Source organism: Tamandua tetradactyla, chromosome 13 (assembly GCF_023851605.1).
Source record: "Tamandua tetradactyla isolate mTamTet1 chromosome 13, mTamTet1.pri, whole genome shotgun sequence".
NCBI lineage: Eukaryota > Metazoa > Chordata > Mammalia > Pilosa > Myrmecophagidae > Tamandua > Tamandua tetradactyla.
Window position 1 is genome coordinate 65449487 of NC_135339.1, and position 13526 is coordinate 65463012.

The 13526-nt window shown below is 48.6% G+C and overlaps 1 protein-coding gene across 1 annotated transcript; it reads right to left on the reverse strand.

Moving 5' to 3' along the window:
- Nucleotides 1–6766: 6766 nt before the first annotated feature.
- Nucleotides 6767–12140, reverse strand: CALHM3 (calcium homeostasis modulator 3). Its single transcript, XM_077124415.1, has 3 exons — nucleotides 11740–12140; nucleotides 9901–10156; nucleotides 6767–7587 (listed from the first exon to the last, which is right to left on the reverse strand). Exons 1-3 carry the CDS (start codon nucleotides 12024–12026, stop codon nucleotides 7162–7164), a joined length of 969 nt encoding a protein of 322 aa, XP_076980530.1. The 5' UTR covers nucleotides 12027–12140; the 3' UTR covers nucleotides 6767–7161.
- Between the last annotated feature and the right edge of the window lie 1386 nt (nucleotides 12141–13526).

Here is a 13526-nt window from a genome sequence, read left to right on the forward strand (position 1 = left end):
ACCGGGATAATCTAGGACAATTTCCTCAATATCTTTAATTTAATCACGTTGGCAAAGTCCCTGTGCTGTGTACGGTGGCATTCATAGGCTCTGGGCCGTTATTTGTGTGCACTTGGCTGTGCATTAGTAGGGTTGTGTGTCCTCAACACACATCCCTACTCCTCAGTAACTCCTGGAGCCCAACACTGAGTGTAAAGGGAAAGCAGGATGTCCCAGTCCCCCACGAACTTCCTGGACTGCTGTCGGCAAGCCCACCCACAGCTGGCCCTATGGGATGTGCACCGACCCCTCTGCCTCCTCCCTTTGGGACTGTTGTCCTGGCATCCAGTCCTAGGCCAGCGAGTTCCCTCTGGCTTGGAGGAGTTAAGGGTGTCATGAAAAGCAGCATGCAAAGAGGGCCCCTGGGGAGGGTGAGCGCTCTGCCTTTAGGAAAATGCCCAATTTGCATAGAAGAGCATGGGTGTGTGGAAGTGACATAAGCCACATCGAGATCTGGCACTACAACCCCCACCCCTGCACCCCGGCCCTGGTCTCTCTCCCGCCTGACTTGCTGACTCTGGAGCCTACCACCCATTCACCCCTAGCCCCTACCCTACCTCCCAAGGCTGCTCACTGGAAACACCTGAGATTCCTTCCCTGGGGACTTTTATTTCTGACCCTGGGATTATATTCCTTTGGGATTACTGTTCACCCAAAGCTAGGCAGGGTCACCACGGGTTAGTGCCCCAACTGAGGACAGACAGCGGTTCACGAATAACCTCTCTGTCTTCCCCACTCTTCTTGGGACAGCTGTGGGGTGCCTAAGGGAGAAATACATTTTTGCTGTGTTAAGCCAGCATTTTGTTTTTGTTTTTCCTGCATTTTATTTGCACAACGCAGCCTGACCTGACCAATGCAACGCGGTCTGCTCTGTCCGCCATGTTTTAAGCAGAGCATTGACAAACAAGAGCACACCTGGAGTCCATTCTCCCTCCTAAATGCCTCTAACCTGCAGCTCCCTTGACCTCTGTCCTGATCCAAGCACCAACTGCCTTCTTCAGTCCACACCGGCCCCCACCAAGCCGTTCCCAGGCTGCAGCCAGCGTGATAGTTAAAAAGCCAACATCTGAGTGAACTACTCCATACTGAATTCCCTCCAATGGCTGGAGCCCACAACCCTCAAGCTGGCCCAGCCTCCCCTGCTCGCCTCCACTCTCCCCCCAGTGTCTATTCTCCTGTTCCTTGGCTTACTTTCAGTTCCTCAAACAGGGCAACCCCCCTCGCATCTTATGACCTTTGCATATGCTATTTCTTCTAGAATGCTTCCCCTTCTCACTCTTCACCTGGGAAATTCTGGTTCATCGCACTTCTTTAGGGAGGCCAGAACCCTCAGCTTAGTGGGGTCCAACTGACATAAGCTTTCATGGCCCCCGGATGTATTTCCCCTTCACAGTGCTAAGCACAGTTTTATTTTGGAGTGTGCTTGTTTAACATCTGGGGTCCCTATTGGACCATACAGGCCAAATGTCCACATCTGTTTTGTCCACTACCTTGTCCCCGATGCTCAGTACAGTGTGCCTGGTCCTTAGTAGATGCTCAATTAATAAGTGCTAACTTGAAAACACAAGGAGGGAATAAGGGGAAGAAGGGAGTAAACCTTGGACCAAGATTAACTTGTGAGGAGGCAAGAACTCAGGCACACATGTTTCTTGAAGATGACTGTATGATGATATAGCTTTCGCAATGTGACTGTGCGAGTGTGGAAACCTTGTGTCTGATGCTCCTTTTATCTACCTTATGGACAGATGAATAAAGCATATGGGTTAAAAATAAATAAATATTAGGGGGAACAAATGTTAAAATAAATTTAGTAGATTGAAATGCTAGTGATCAATGAAAGGGAGGGGTAAGGTGTATGGTATGTACGAATTTTTTTTCTGTTTTCTTTTTATTTCTTTTTCTGAATTGATGCAAATGTTCTAAGAAATGATCATGATGATGAATATGCAACTATGTGATGAGAAAAAAAGGAATGTTCATATTGGAAAAAAAAAAACAAACTCAGGCACAAATAGAAAACAGTATTTGCCATTCTGGTTCTTGGCTTCCTTCTAGACTGGTTTCTATGGGAGGGAGGGAGGGCAGAAGGACAGCTCCTTTTTTCATGGGGAAGGGCGGGTAGAAGGGTTGAGCAGCAAGGGCTGGGGATGTATAAAACTCACGGCTATGATAGTTGCTGCCTGTGGCCCTGCGTCATCTCTGCTCTGCCACCTTCTGTGAACCTCCTGTTGCTCTTCTTTGGACCCTCAGGGACACCCCTCCCCATCCCACGGCCCCCTCCAGCCTCTCTCCATCACAGCTGATCCTGCACAGGCAAGGAAGTCATTTTATTTGGCCTCCGTGTTGGTCGGAGCTGGGGCGTCAACAGAGAACTCCCCTATTTTCTATGAGACCCTTGGAAGTAGAAGCATGTAAGTGTGGACACCAGCCCTCTTCTCCCCATCGTCACCTCTTCCCTTCCCCTTCCAGGGCTGCTGGGTCCCTCACCTTATCGATATCCTAGATTGAGGCAGGCTCCAAATCTCCCATCTTTCTGTTATAACCATGCATGGGAAAGGCACCCAGGGATTTCTGTGAATTCTACAAACACCCACCCATCTGCTTGGCTTGGTCCACCTCCCTGGGGGAGCAGCCCCTTTCCATAGGCAGTTGCCAACAGCCAATGATTTCTCCCCCAGTCATCCACCTTCTCCTGGGTCTCTCTGAAACATGGAATTTTTTTGCTTATCCTTCCCCCATCTTAAAGTTCTCTCTTCCCTGGCCTTGCTCTGGACTCTCTGCCTCTGTGATTGTTTCTGTTTCTCTCCTTTGCTACTTCCTCTTTCTCCTCCAAAGCTCTGAAGGTTTTGGGCTCCCTTTTCTCCTCATTCTTGAGACTCCTGCAGTTTTGGGGTAACACCTCCATGTGAGTGAATCCCAAACATCATCCCCCCTCCTGACCTTGCCTTCAAACACTTGTCTCTCAACCCCAATTGTCTGCAGGATGAAGTCCAAAATCCTGAGTGAAAATCTCAAGGCTCCTGCTATCTTCGTCTCCTCATGCAGAACGGGTGAAGGCAGGACCTGCAGCTACCCAGGCAGCAGAGGGGGCTCCTACAGCTAGTGCTGTCACTTCCAGTACATTTTTGCCTTGCTCAGCTGGCCACTGCATCTCTCAGAAGAGAGGATCCCAGGTACAGGACGGGTCAGCATGGCCATAACCCAGAATTGGCTGGCGCTTGGGGAATGAGGTTGGGCCCAGCTTGGGTGACTGCTCTTCTGGACTGGGAGGGCCTTTCGGAGATCGAGGGAAGCCTCTCATTTGTATCCCTCACTCCTGGGTGGGGTGGCACACACAGCTCCAGGCCTCTTATTCTCAAAGCCATGTGAATATATGGCAAGTGAATGGCTGAGGGCAAAGAGGTTTGGGGGGTTGAATCCACATTATCTGGGGAATGTTTAAAAGAGGATGGAGGCTTGACCTGGAGAAGAGAGAGGGGAAAGGGTGTGAGGCAGCTGTCTCCATGCATTTCAAGGTTGTCAGGGGCAAAGAAGCCCAAGAGTGTGTTTCAGGTGCTGGGCCAAGGAGCATAGGTTGGTGAGAACTGTTGGGAGTGGGCTCTTCAACCCTCCGGCCAGGGTTTTGGTTTTTTTGCTTTTGCCACGCTGGACTGCTAATCCTCCTTTTGGTTATTTGTTTGCTTCTCATATTCTTTCAGACTGAAAGTTCTGATAAGATAGGACTATGTCTATCTTTCTCTTTGGTAGTCTAGATATTCAATAAATATTTGTTGAATGAATAAATGAAATATGTTCTGCCCCTTTCCCAATCCATGACTTTGTTCTTGTGGTTTCTTCATTTGAGGTTCTTTGCCTCGCCCTTTCCATCTATCTTCACTTGTAAAACCCTCCCCATTCTTATCTGGGTGGGGGATGTTGTCGTTCTCTTTGTGGGGCTGGTATTATTTTTGAAACTGTCCTGTAAGTTTGAAAGTTATTTCTAAACATATAAGTAGGGGGAGGCCCTCCCCATCCTTCAAGTCCCACTCAGATGGCACCTCTACCATGAAGCTTTCTCTGATTTCTCAACTTGTGGCTTGCCCCTATTATAGCATTTACACCTTTTGCCTTGAATTAAAATGATTTCTGTACCTCTCTCTGTCCCTCCCACACCAGTCCTTGAAGGAAGGGGCAGGTCATCTGTATAGTCTCCCTTCCATAATCCTTGGCATCAGTATTTTCTATGACATAAAAATATTCAGTAGTGCCCATTTTAAGAAAGCAAGTGTATTGACTGCAGCCAGTTTAGCTTTGGTCCAGATGCAGCTTCTTTTCAGCCCAAAGTGGGTTCCTTAAGCTTCCTTTCCCTAGGATTGGAGCTCATCAGTGCTGATGGCCATCCAAGATCTCCTCCCTCCCCACCCAATCGCTGCTAACACTCTGCCTACACTGGCCCCACTTCAGTGCTATTTCAGCTGTTTGCATGGCCTGACCACAGCTGGTCAGTGGGGGGAGGATGAGCTGCAGAGATTGTCTAGTTTCACAGGGCCCCTTGTAAAGGGGAGAGCCAGGATTGCCTGGTGGAGCTGGTTGGCCTTCCAGGGATATCCAGGGGACTCTGTGCTGTCCCCCAGGGCCCCGAGGACCAGAAACCCAAGGGGCAAACCCAGGTCTGCAAATCTGCGGTCCAGTCTGCAGCCGCCATCTGCGCTGATAGATCTGTGTCCCTGTGAATGTATGGGGTGGTGAGTCATCAGGGCGGGGCAGTGGCCCAGAGGAACTCAACAGCCTGATCATCCCCCAAATCCTTCCTGTTTAGGCTGCCAGACACTGAGTGGCAAACTTCCCAGCAGATTTAACCTTGTTTCGGGGTTTTCCTTCTTGCGCTGCACCCCACACCCATACTTTGTCCAGAGGTTCTCAAATGACCACTGGAGTGCACTGGATTCCCAGAGGGCCATTGATCAGCATGGAGATGTCTGCATTTGGCCCCTCACCCTGATTTGGGAGGCCTGGGTGACAGACTACACACCTGGGGACATCTCTAAGGTGCCGATTTCTTGCAAGGAGCAGCATATAGATAGATAGCTTTGGTAATGCCAGGAAGAGGGGGAGATCCCTAAACACTGCTGGAGAGGGAGCAGCCTTAGAAAGGGGCTGTGCTGTGCTCAGGGGTCAGGCTGCAGGTGCTGGGGAGGGCCGTGAGCGGAGGCCACAGCTAAGGTCTCAGGGTGTAAGCTAAGGCTGGGTGGAGAAAGGAGCTGGGCCAGGCAGGGCGGCTCAGCCTTGGTCAGCTAGAAACAGGATTGGTGGGATTTGGGAATGGGAGCTGGGAACATCAGCACTTTGACATTCAAAATCAGAAAACTCCCCCCAGTAAGAAAATACAAAATTATTCATCTGCAGTACCCAGCAAAATTACTAACTAGTACTTTGGAGAGGAACTCAGCAAGCAGTTTTTGTTTGTTTGTTTGTTTGTTTTTTTAATTCTCCCCTTCTTTTTTTTTGTTTTTAATTAGAGAAATTGTAAGTTTACAGAAAGAACATGCAGAAAACCCAAAGTTCCTATTTACCTGCCCCCATTACTACTGCTTTGCATTAGGGTGGTACCTTTGTTAAATTGATGAGAGAAAATGATTTTATCTGTACAATTAGCTATAGTCTATAGTTTACATTTGGGTTTACTGCTTGTGTTGTACAGTCCTATGGCTGCTTTTTATTTTTTATTCTAGCAACATATATACCACCTAAAACTTTCTCTTTTAACCACATTCAGATACATAATTCAGTGGTGTTAATTACATTCACACTGTTGGGTTACCATCACCACCATCCATTACCAAAACTTTTACATCACCCCCAACAGAAATTCTGTGCCAATTAAGAATTAACTCCTCATTTCCTATCCCTACCCCGGCCTGGCCTATGATAATTTGTTTTCTAGTTTCGGACCCTATGAATTTTCTTCTTCCAATTATTTCAGATAAGTGAGATAAAACAGTCTTTGTCCTTTTTGTGTCTGGCTTATTTCACTCAACATGATGTCTTCAAGGTTCATTCATGCTGTCACATGAATCAGACGTTGGTTCCTTTTCACGGCTGAATAAGACTCCATGGTGTGCATATAACACATTTCGTTGACCCATTCATCTGTGGATGGGCACTAGGATCGTTTTCATCTCTCGGCAATTGTGAACAATGCTGCTATGCGCACTGGTGTACAAATATTTATTTGAGTCCCTGCTATATCTAGTACTAGGATTGTTGGGTCATACAGTAATTCTTTATGTAACTTTCTGATAAACTCCCAAACTGTTTTCCGTATCAACAAGCAGAGTTTTTTAGAACTTATTAAGATAACCTTGGTAAAAGCTTCAGGAAGCCCAACCAAATTGAAAGCAAATACACAAACAGAATTAAGTACAGGGCAGACGGATTGATACAGTAGCTCAAACAGAGCAGGCTCCAGAGTCAGACCTCCTCGGATCAAATTCTAGCTCTTAGCTCTTACATTTAAGTGAGCTTAATGTGAGCGTAACCATTTTATGCTTCAGACTTTTTTCTAAAAAATGGGGTTAAATGATCTGACCTACTTCATAAGGCTATCACGAGGATTACATGAGTTAATATATATAAGGAAGTTAGAACAATGTCTGGCATTTAGTAAACACCGTATAAGCATGTGTTATTATTATTATTACTATTATTATTTATTTGACTTCTAGACCCAGAAGTCATTGCAGATCTAATTAGACTCTTGCTTCTAAAAATGTTGCCCACCGATCAGAAGCATCAATATCTCCTGAGAGCTTGTCAGAAATACAGCATCTCAGACCCAGTACTGGACGCACTGAATCAGAACCTGCATTTCCCAAGATGCCCTGAATCATGAGCACATTAAAGCTTGTGAAGCATTGCTGTAGAGCACAGAGAAGGCCACACCCAGAAGTGAGGCAAGAGATTGGGCTATTTGGGGAAGGAGTTCAACAGGGGTAGACCATCCTGCCTTATGGTCCCCACAGACTGGAAAGCCCCCAGATCTTTGTCAGTGGGGACACAGCCAGTGTCAGGGTGCCCTACACTTCAGTATGTTGGGCCAGCCTGGTGCTCGGGGCTGCCATGGGGACGGTGGCTGAGGCCATGCTACCAGAATACAGGGGAAGAAGTGAGGTCGAGGGGCGGCTTGCTGGAGTACCAGGTGCCCAGGAGGTGGTCTACGTGCTCCTTACTGGAGATGGCACGCAGGTGGGCCTTCCCACTACTGCCATCCAGACCTTCTGGGGGTTCTGGCAATGCAGGGGACTCGGCGTCTCTGCTGCCTACTGTGTCCCGGCGAAGCCCCCTTGCCCGCAGCTCATTCTGCATGCTGGCAAAGAAGTGCAGCACACAGCGGTGCGCGAAGTCCCGGGCGTGCTCGCAGCACGTCTCGTCGAAGAGCTTCTGCTCTAGGTCCACGTAGTTGCTCCAGTACCTGCGCTGCAGAAGGAGCGTCCGGTCGAAGCAGGGCCTCAGGCAGCGGGCCAGGAAGGCTGCGGAGATCAGCAGCAGGGTGGCACTCCAGCCAATGGCCTAGCGGATGGGAGGCACAATGGTGAGTGAGGTCGCTGCTCTGTTACAAGGATGCTCTGAAGTTGCTCCCTTTATTTGTCTTTCCCACGACACTTTCTCAAATCTATCCACCCACCCAATCCATCCTCCCAATCACCTTCTCATCTGTCCCTCTACCGATCCTCCTTTCCATTCAATTCACCCTTCCATTCAAATTCTCTCCTTCCAACCTTCTCTCCACTCACCCACTCCATCATCCATCCTCTCATCTGACTCTCTATCATCTTCCCATCCAGCCATCTTCCCAAGAACCCTTCTGTCATCCATTCTCCTCTCCATCTTCCTATCCATTCTTGTTTCCATATGCTTACCTTGCTTTGCACTTATCTATCCAACTATCCATCCGTCTTCCCAATCTTCCTTCTATTTATCCATCTACCCATCTATCCATCCATCAACCATCCTCTCATCTTTTTACCTCGGTGTTCATCCATTCTTATATCTGTTATACATCCATTCTCCCATTTATCCATCTATCCATCCATCCAACCATCCTATATTTTGTGGGAGGCACTGTGCTAGTCAGTGCTTTGCTCTCACAGAGATCATGCTTTAGTGGGGGGAAACAGATAATTAAATGGGTGATGGCTGGTGCCACGAGGGGGTCAGGGGAATCCAGAGAAGGGACACCCAATGTAAACTTGGTGAAGCAAAGACATTGACACTTAAGCTAGACTTAAAGGATGAGTCACAGTTATATAGAATATCCATAGGAGGTAGGAATTTGTGTTCCAGACCCATTCTCGGAGGTAGGAGCCAACACCTGGCAGATTCCTATTCCCCCTCTCTACCCATTCAAAGCCACAGTTTCTTCAAGTCCTGGCTTGAGAATTCGAGCCACAACATGGACATGAGCAGAAGTCACTCCTTTAAACAACAAATAAAAGTCTTTGAATCTTTATACTTTGTAGATATGATTTCTATGATTTACAAGGTCTTTCATTTGGCCTCTATCAGGATTAGGCCTCTATCAAGGTAGGGCCTCTATCATCCCCCTGAAATTGTAAGGTGGGTATTTTGCACACAAGGAGCAAAAAACTGAACAACTAGCTAAATTTGACATGGCATTATAATTTACCAGCTGAGTTGGGATTCAAACTCTGATCAGTCTGACTATGAATTCCATGGTCTTTCCAGCAAAGTGAGAGCAGTGTGTTTAAGCCTGTAGGCACTATCGAGGTGGAGAGACAGAGCTCTCCTTTCTTTTACAGGAGAAACTGAGGCCCCAAAGGGGAAGCAACTTGTCCAAAGCCACAGTCTGGATTGGAATAAAGTGTGTTCTGTGCACCCGACCTCTCCCCACGGTGCCGTGGGCATGTGTTTCCTATGAGTGTGTTTCAGCTTCACAAAGGGCAGAGGTTGTCTTTATCATGTGTAGTCCTAGTGTGATGCTCTTCCCACGGTGGGTTCACGTAAACACTCTCCAGTGTTCAGAGCCCAGAGCTGGGGCGCCAGGGGTGATTGTTGGTGGAATCTAGGGTCTGGGCTGGAGCTGGGGCTGGGGCTGGCCCCAGGGTAATGGCCCCAGAGTAATGGAGTTGGTGGTCTGTGGGGAGCATCTTGGGAGGACCATCTGCAGCATCCGGGGAGCACCTACATTGTAGGGAGGTGGTTAAGAAGATCTGGAGTAATGACACGGGCACTAGATCCCTGCTCTGCTTTTCACAAGCTGTATGGCTTTGGCCTTGGGAACTAAACTCTCAGAGCCCCAATTTCCTCACCTGCAAAATGGGGTGACCCAAATGATTATATTCACTTCACAGGGTGGCTCTGAGAATTAAATGAAGTAATGCATATGAAATATTTAACAGGTGCCTGGTGCATAAATGTTCAATAAATGGCAGTTATGATTTCTAAAAGGTGGGTAGAATGTATACATGGGGTGGGGAGCAGAACAGAGCAGTAGAGATCTGCTCTCTCTGGTGCTGTCCTGCCACCCGGCCCCTTGGGGGTGAGTCAGTATTGATGGAGAAATGCCACTTCCTAAGGCCTAGCACTGTCCTATACATGGATCATGCACCTTATCCTCCCATCCCACCCTGAGCCACAGGCTCTTTAGTTGTCTCCAGCAGTGGGGAGGGACCTCAAGAACTTAGTCATACCTCCTCCCCCCTTAGAGACAATGCAGGATCCTTTCCAAGGTTGAGGGAAGCAGTAGGGGGAGAGGGACTTGAGGTGAAGGGAATATTGAGCCTGGGCTCCCTTTGCCTTGGGCCCTGGCATTGACCAGAGACAAAATGAGGGTCTCACAGTTGGGACCATGGTTCAAGTTACCTGTGACAGGCACCTCAGGTAGCGAGACACTGCCTTTCGGGCAGGGCTGTCTCTGACCAGCTCATCCTCCTTGCAGGGCACCTTGGTCAGGAAGAGCTGCACCTGGCCTGGGGTCATGTTGGCAATGTCCAGAAACTTCTCAGGGTCCACAGAACTGCTAAAGGCACAAACGAAGCACTTCCCGTCAAGGAGGGCCAGCAGGATCCAGACAAAGGGGGCAGCCAGTGCTCTCTGCAGCACAGAGGAGCACATATACCTGGACCAGAGGAAAGAGGAGGGTCATGAAGGTTAGTCAGAATTCAGCTAGAATGATGCAAGAATGGATTTCCCACAGAGGAGGGCTGCGAAATACCAGTCTGGGTATATATCAAAGGAGTGCTTATAGCACTCCATGGTTCCTGCACTCTCTCAGAGGATCCCAAGAAAGATTGAGTTCCAGTTGCCATAATAGTAGCCCACACATTATCACATCCTCTCCAGAGTCTGCTTTTGGGGGAGCCAAACTAAGCCCTGCCCTCCAAAGGCAGCCCCTTGAACATACCCCACCCCCCAACATCTGGAGCCCTCAGCCTGGCCTCGAGAGCCCCTTCTGACCAGCTCTGCCCCCGCAGTGACCTAGTCTGGGCATTATTGACAGAAGAGGAACCCAGTGGAGCTGCACCCACTGGATCTCAGGTGAAAAGGTGAAAAGAACCAGAGCACAGGACCCACCCTGTGTGGCTGATTGGCAGGGAAAGGAAAACCCCCCATTGAGCACAAACCAGAGGCTGTTGGGCATTTGATGCATGGGTTGTTTCTAAGTTAGACTGTATGGAAAATACAAAATGGGTGAGAGACAGAGAGTAAAACTTACCCAGGGGTGCATTATAAATACATGGTAAATATGTCATATGGAAAGCAATATGGTTAGAAGGTGGAACGGGGGACTTATCCTGAAGATACATTACACAAATTTGAGAAAACCTCACCTGTCCTTATCAAAGAATAAGAGAGGGGAGGAGATCCTGAGTGGACTAAAGCCCACCAGCCACTCCTGCCACTGCCCACAGATTTTGAGCACAGACATATTTTCCAAAACATTTAGAGCAGCTGTTCGGGCTTGGGCTGTGGAGTCAGACAGACTATGTTTGCATCCCAGCAATGTCACTTTCTAGCTGTGGGAGCTTGGCCAACTTGTTTACCCTCTCTGTGCCTTGGGTCCAATAAAAAAGCAGACTTGGGTCGAGAGAAGCCATTCAGAGAGGCTGTATACACAAAGCACTTAGTGTAGAGCTTGGCACACAGCTGGTGTCCAAGGTTGGCTGCTGAACTCTGCACACTGATCAACTCATCAGCTAATTTTGATACCGAGCACGACCTCGCCCTAGGCTCTGAGGACACAGTGGTGCCGAGAGACGAGGTGCTTGCTCTTGGGGGGCTCACAGGAGAAGAGGGACAGCCCGTAATGGGGTCATCGCCCCTTACTCCCTGAAGAACTCTGCTGCACATACCACTCGTGTGTGGCAAGTTATAATCATGGCCAGCGTGACAGATACGGCCTGCTAGTTCTCAGGAATCCTGTAACATTTATGTGTCACAGGCATCTAGACTATGCATAGCCTGTCTATGGAAAGGTGGCAATGGCAGCAATGGAACTATCTGTTTCAGAGGCAGGAACGGCAGATGGGTCTCTGAGCTGGCAAGGCCCAGGGGAAGGAGGCGTCACATTTGGTAGTGTTTGTGGGGGAGAGTATTGGAAGGATCCTCGAACAATGCCCATTGGGATGGTCAGGGTCAAGGCACCTGGCAGTGCCCATGGGGGTGGGTGGGGGTGGGTAGCTGGGTGGTGTGGGACCGCACCTGATGATGCCGGGGTCCTTCCTCCGGTGCCCCACGGGCCGGTGCCACTCTTCAACCAGCACTACAGACTGCCGGTTGACCAGGAGGCCGCAGAGGAAAAGGGCAAGCGGGGGTGTGAGCAGCAGGCCCAGGCCGTAGAGGGCATTGTAGCGTGCCAAGCAGGGGCAGTTGAAGTCGAAGGAGGAGTACAGCTTGACCGTGACCAGGGCCAGCAGCATGCAGATGCCGTTCATCACCGACTCGGAGCTGGACTGGAAGTGCTGGAAGAGCATGCGGAATTTGTCCATGGCTCCTGCCTGGCTGGGCCGCGGTGGGCAGGCTTAGCCACTCCCTGGCCGGTGCTGGGCCATGCTCCAGGGCGAGCCTGGGGTCCACAGGAGGTTCTTTCTTCTCTTCCAGGGGCCTGAGGGGACAAAGACTCCCAGAGTTCAGCAGAGGACTTAAGGCAGAGGCAGACTCTTCATGAAGTGTCCTCTACCTAGCCCGATTGTCCCCCAAGGCTACGCCCCTCTTCTCTGGGGGGATGAGTCACTGCTCAGTGACCGGCCAGCCCTAAGCATCTTTAGGCAAATGGACTCTGCCCTGTCACCCCACCCTCTCCAGCCCATCCCCTCTTCTCTTAAGAGTTTGGATACAGGTGTTTGGAGACAGTGTTTGGATATCTGGTGGCGCTTTCCACAGGGGACAGGCAAATTCTGGGTGTAGTAAGGCAAAGATGTTGATAGGAGCCAAAGTATTATTATTTTTTTGTCTTGGTCATAAACATGACTTGACTCAGCCTAACCCAGGGAGAGTTCACGTTGGCTTTCATTTGGGAAGAAGCAGGAAGAATACCTAACCCTCCCCCTTGAGTATGGGCTAGATTTAGAGACTCCCTTTATTGAATAGAATGGGGTGCAAGTGACAGAGTGTCACTTGCCTGACAAGGTCATGTAAGGCATTGCAGGCTCTTCCCTGTTCTCTTTCTTAGATCTCTCACTCTGTCTGTGAGACCTTCAGGCAGCCTCAAGGAGAGGTCCTGAGGAGCTGAGACCTCATGACAAACTTTGAGTGAGCCAGTGTGGAAGCGCATTCTCCCAGCCCCAGCTAAGCCTTCAGATGACACAGTCTTGGTTGACATTTTGAGAGACCCTGAGCCAGAACCACCCAGCTAAGGTGGTCCTAGATTCCTGGCCCATAGAAACTGTTTCAAAGAAAAAAATGTTTATTGTCGTTTTCAGCCACTAACTTTTGGGGTAATTTGTTACCCAGCAATAGATAACTGATACAATCTTTCATTCTTCTCTTAAGAACAAGGACATTTCCTTACATAACCATAGTACAATGATCATACTCAGGAAATTTAACATTAATACAATATCATTATCTAATATACATCCCATATTCACATTTCCTAATTGGCCCATTAATATTCTTTATTGCTGCTTTTTTCCCTTTTTTTTTTGGCATAAGCAGGCTCTGGGAATCCAACCTAGGTCTCCGGCATGGCAGTCGAGAATTCTGCCACTGAGCCACTGTTTTAAAAACAGCCCCTTTATTGCTATTTTTTGCTTGTTTCCAAGCCAGGGTCCAATTAAGCCTTGCACACAGATAGCATTTAGCTGTTAAATCTCTTCTCTTCAGTGTCCTTTTTATCTAGAATAGTTTCCCAGCCTTTTTTTTCCCATGACACTGACATTTTTGATGAACCCAGACCAATTTTGTGGCTGATCAATCATTTCATTTTAAATGATCACTGTGATTAGAAAATCAGAAGCACCTACTATAAATAAAATACAAAAAGAAAA

Bases quoted from the DNA above. Each gene is read 5' to 3' on its own strand.
- CALHM3 (XM_077124415.1), bottom strand. From the start codon at position 12,026: ATGGACAAATTCCGCATGCTCTTCCAGCACTTCCAGTCCAGCTCCGAG. The intron at 10,157-11,739 runs GTGCGGTCCCAC...CCTCTGGTCCAG, and splicing joins AAGGACCCCGGCATCATCAG to GTATATGTGCTCCTCTGTGC. The intron at 7,588-9,900 runs GTAACTTGAACC...CCCATCCGCTAG, and splicing joins ACCTGAGGTGCCTGTCACAG to GCCATTGGCTGGAGTGCCAC.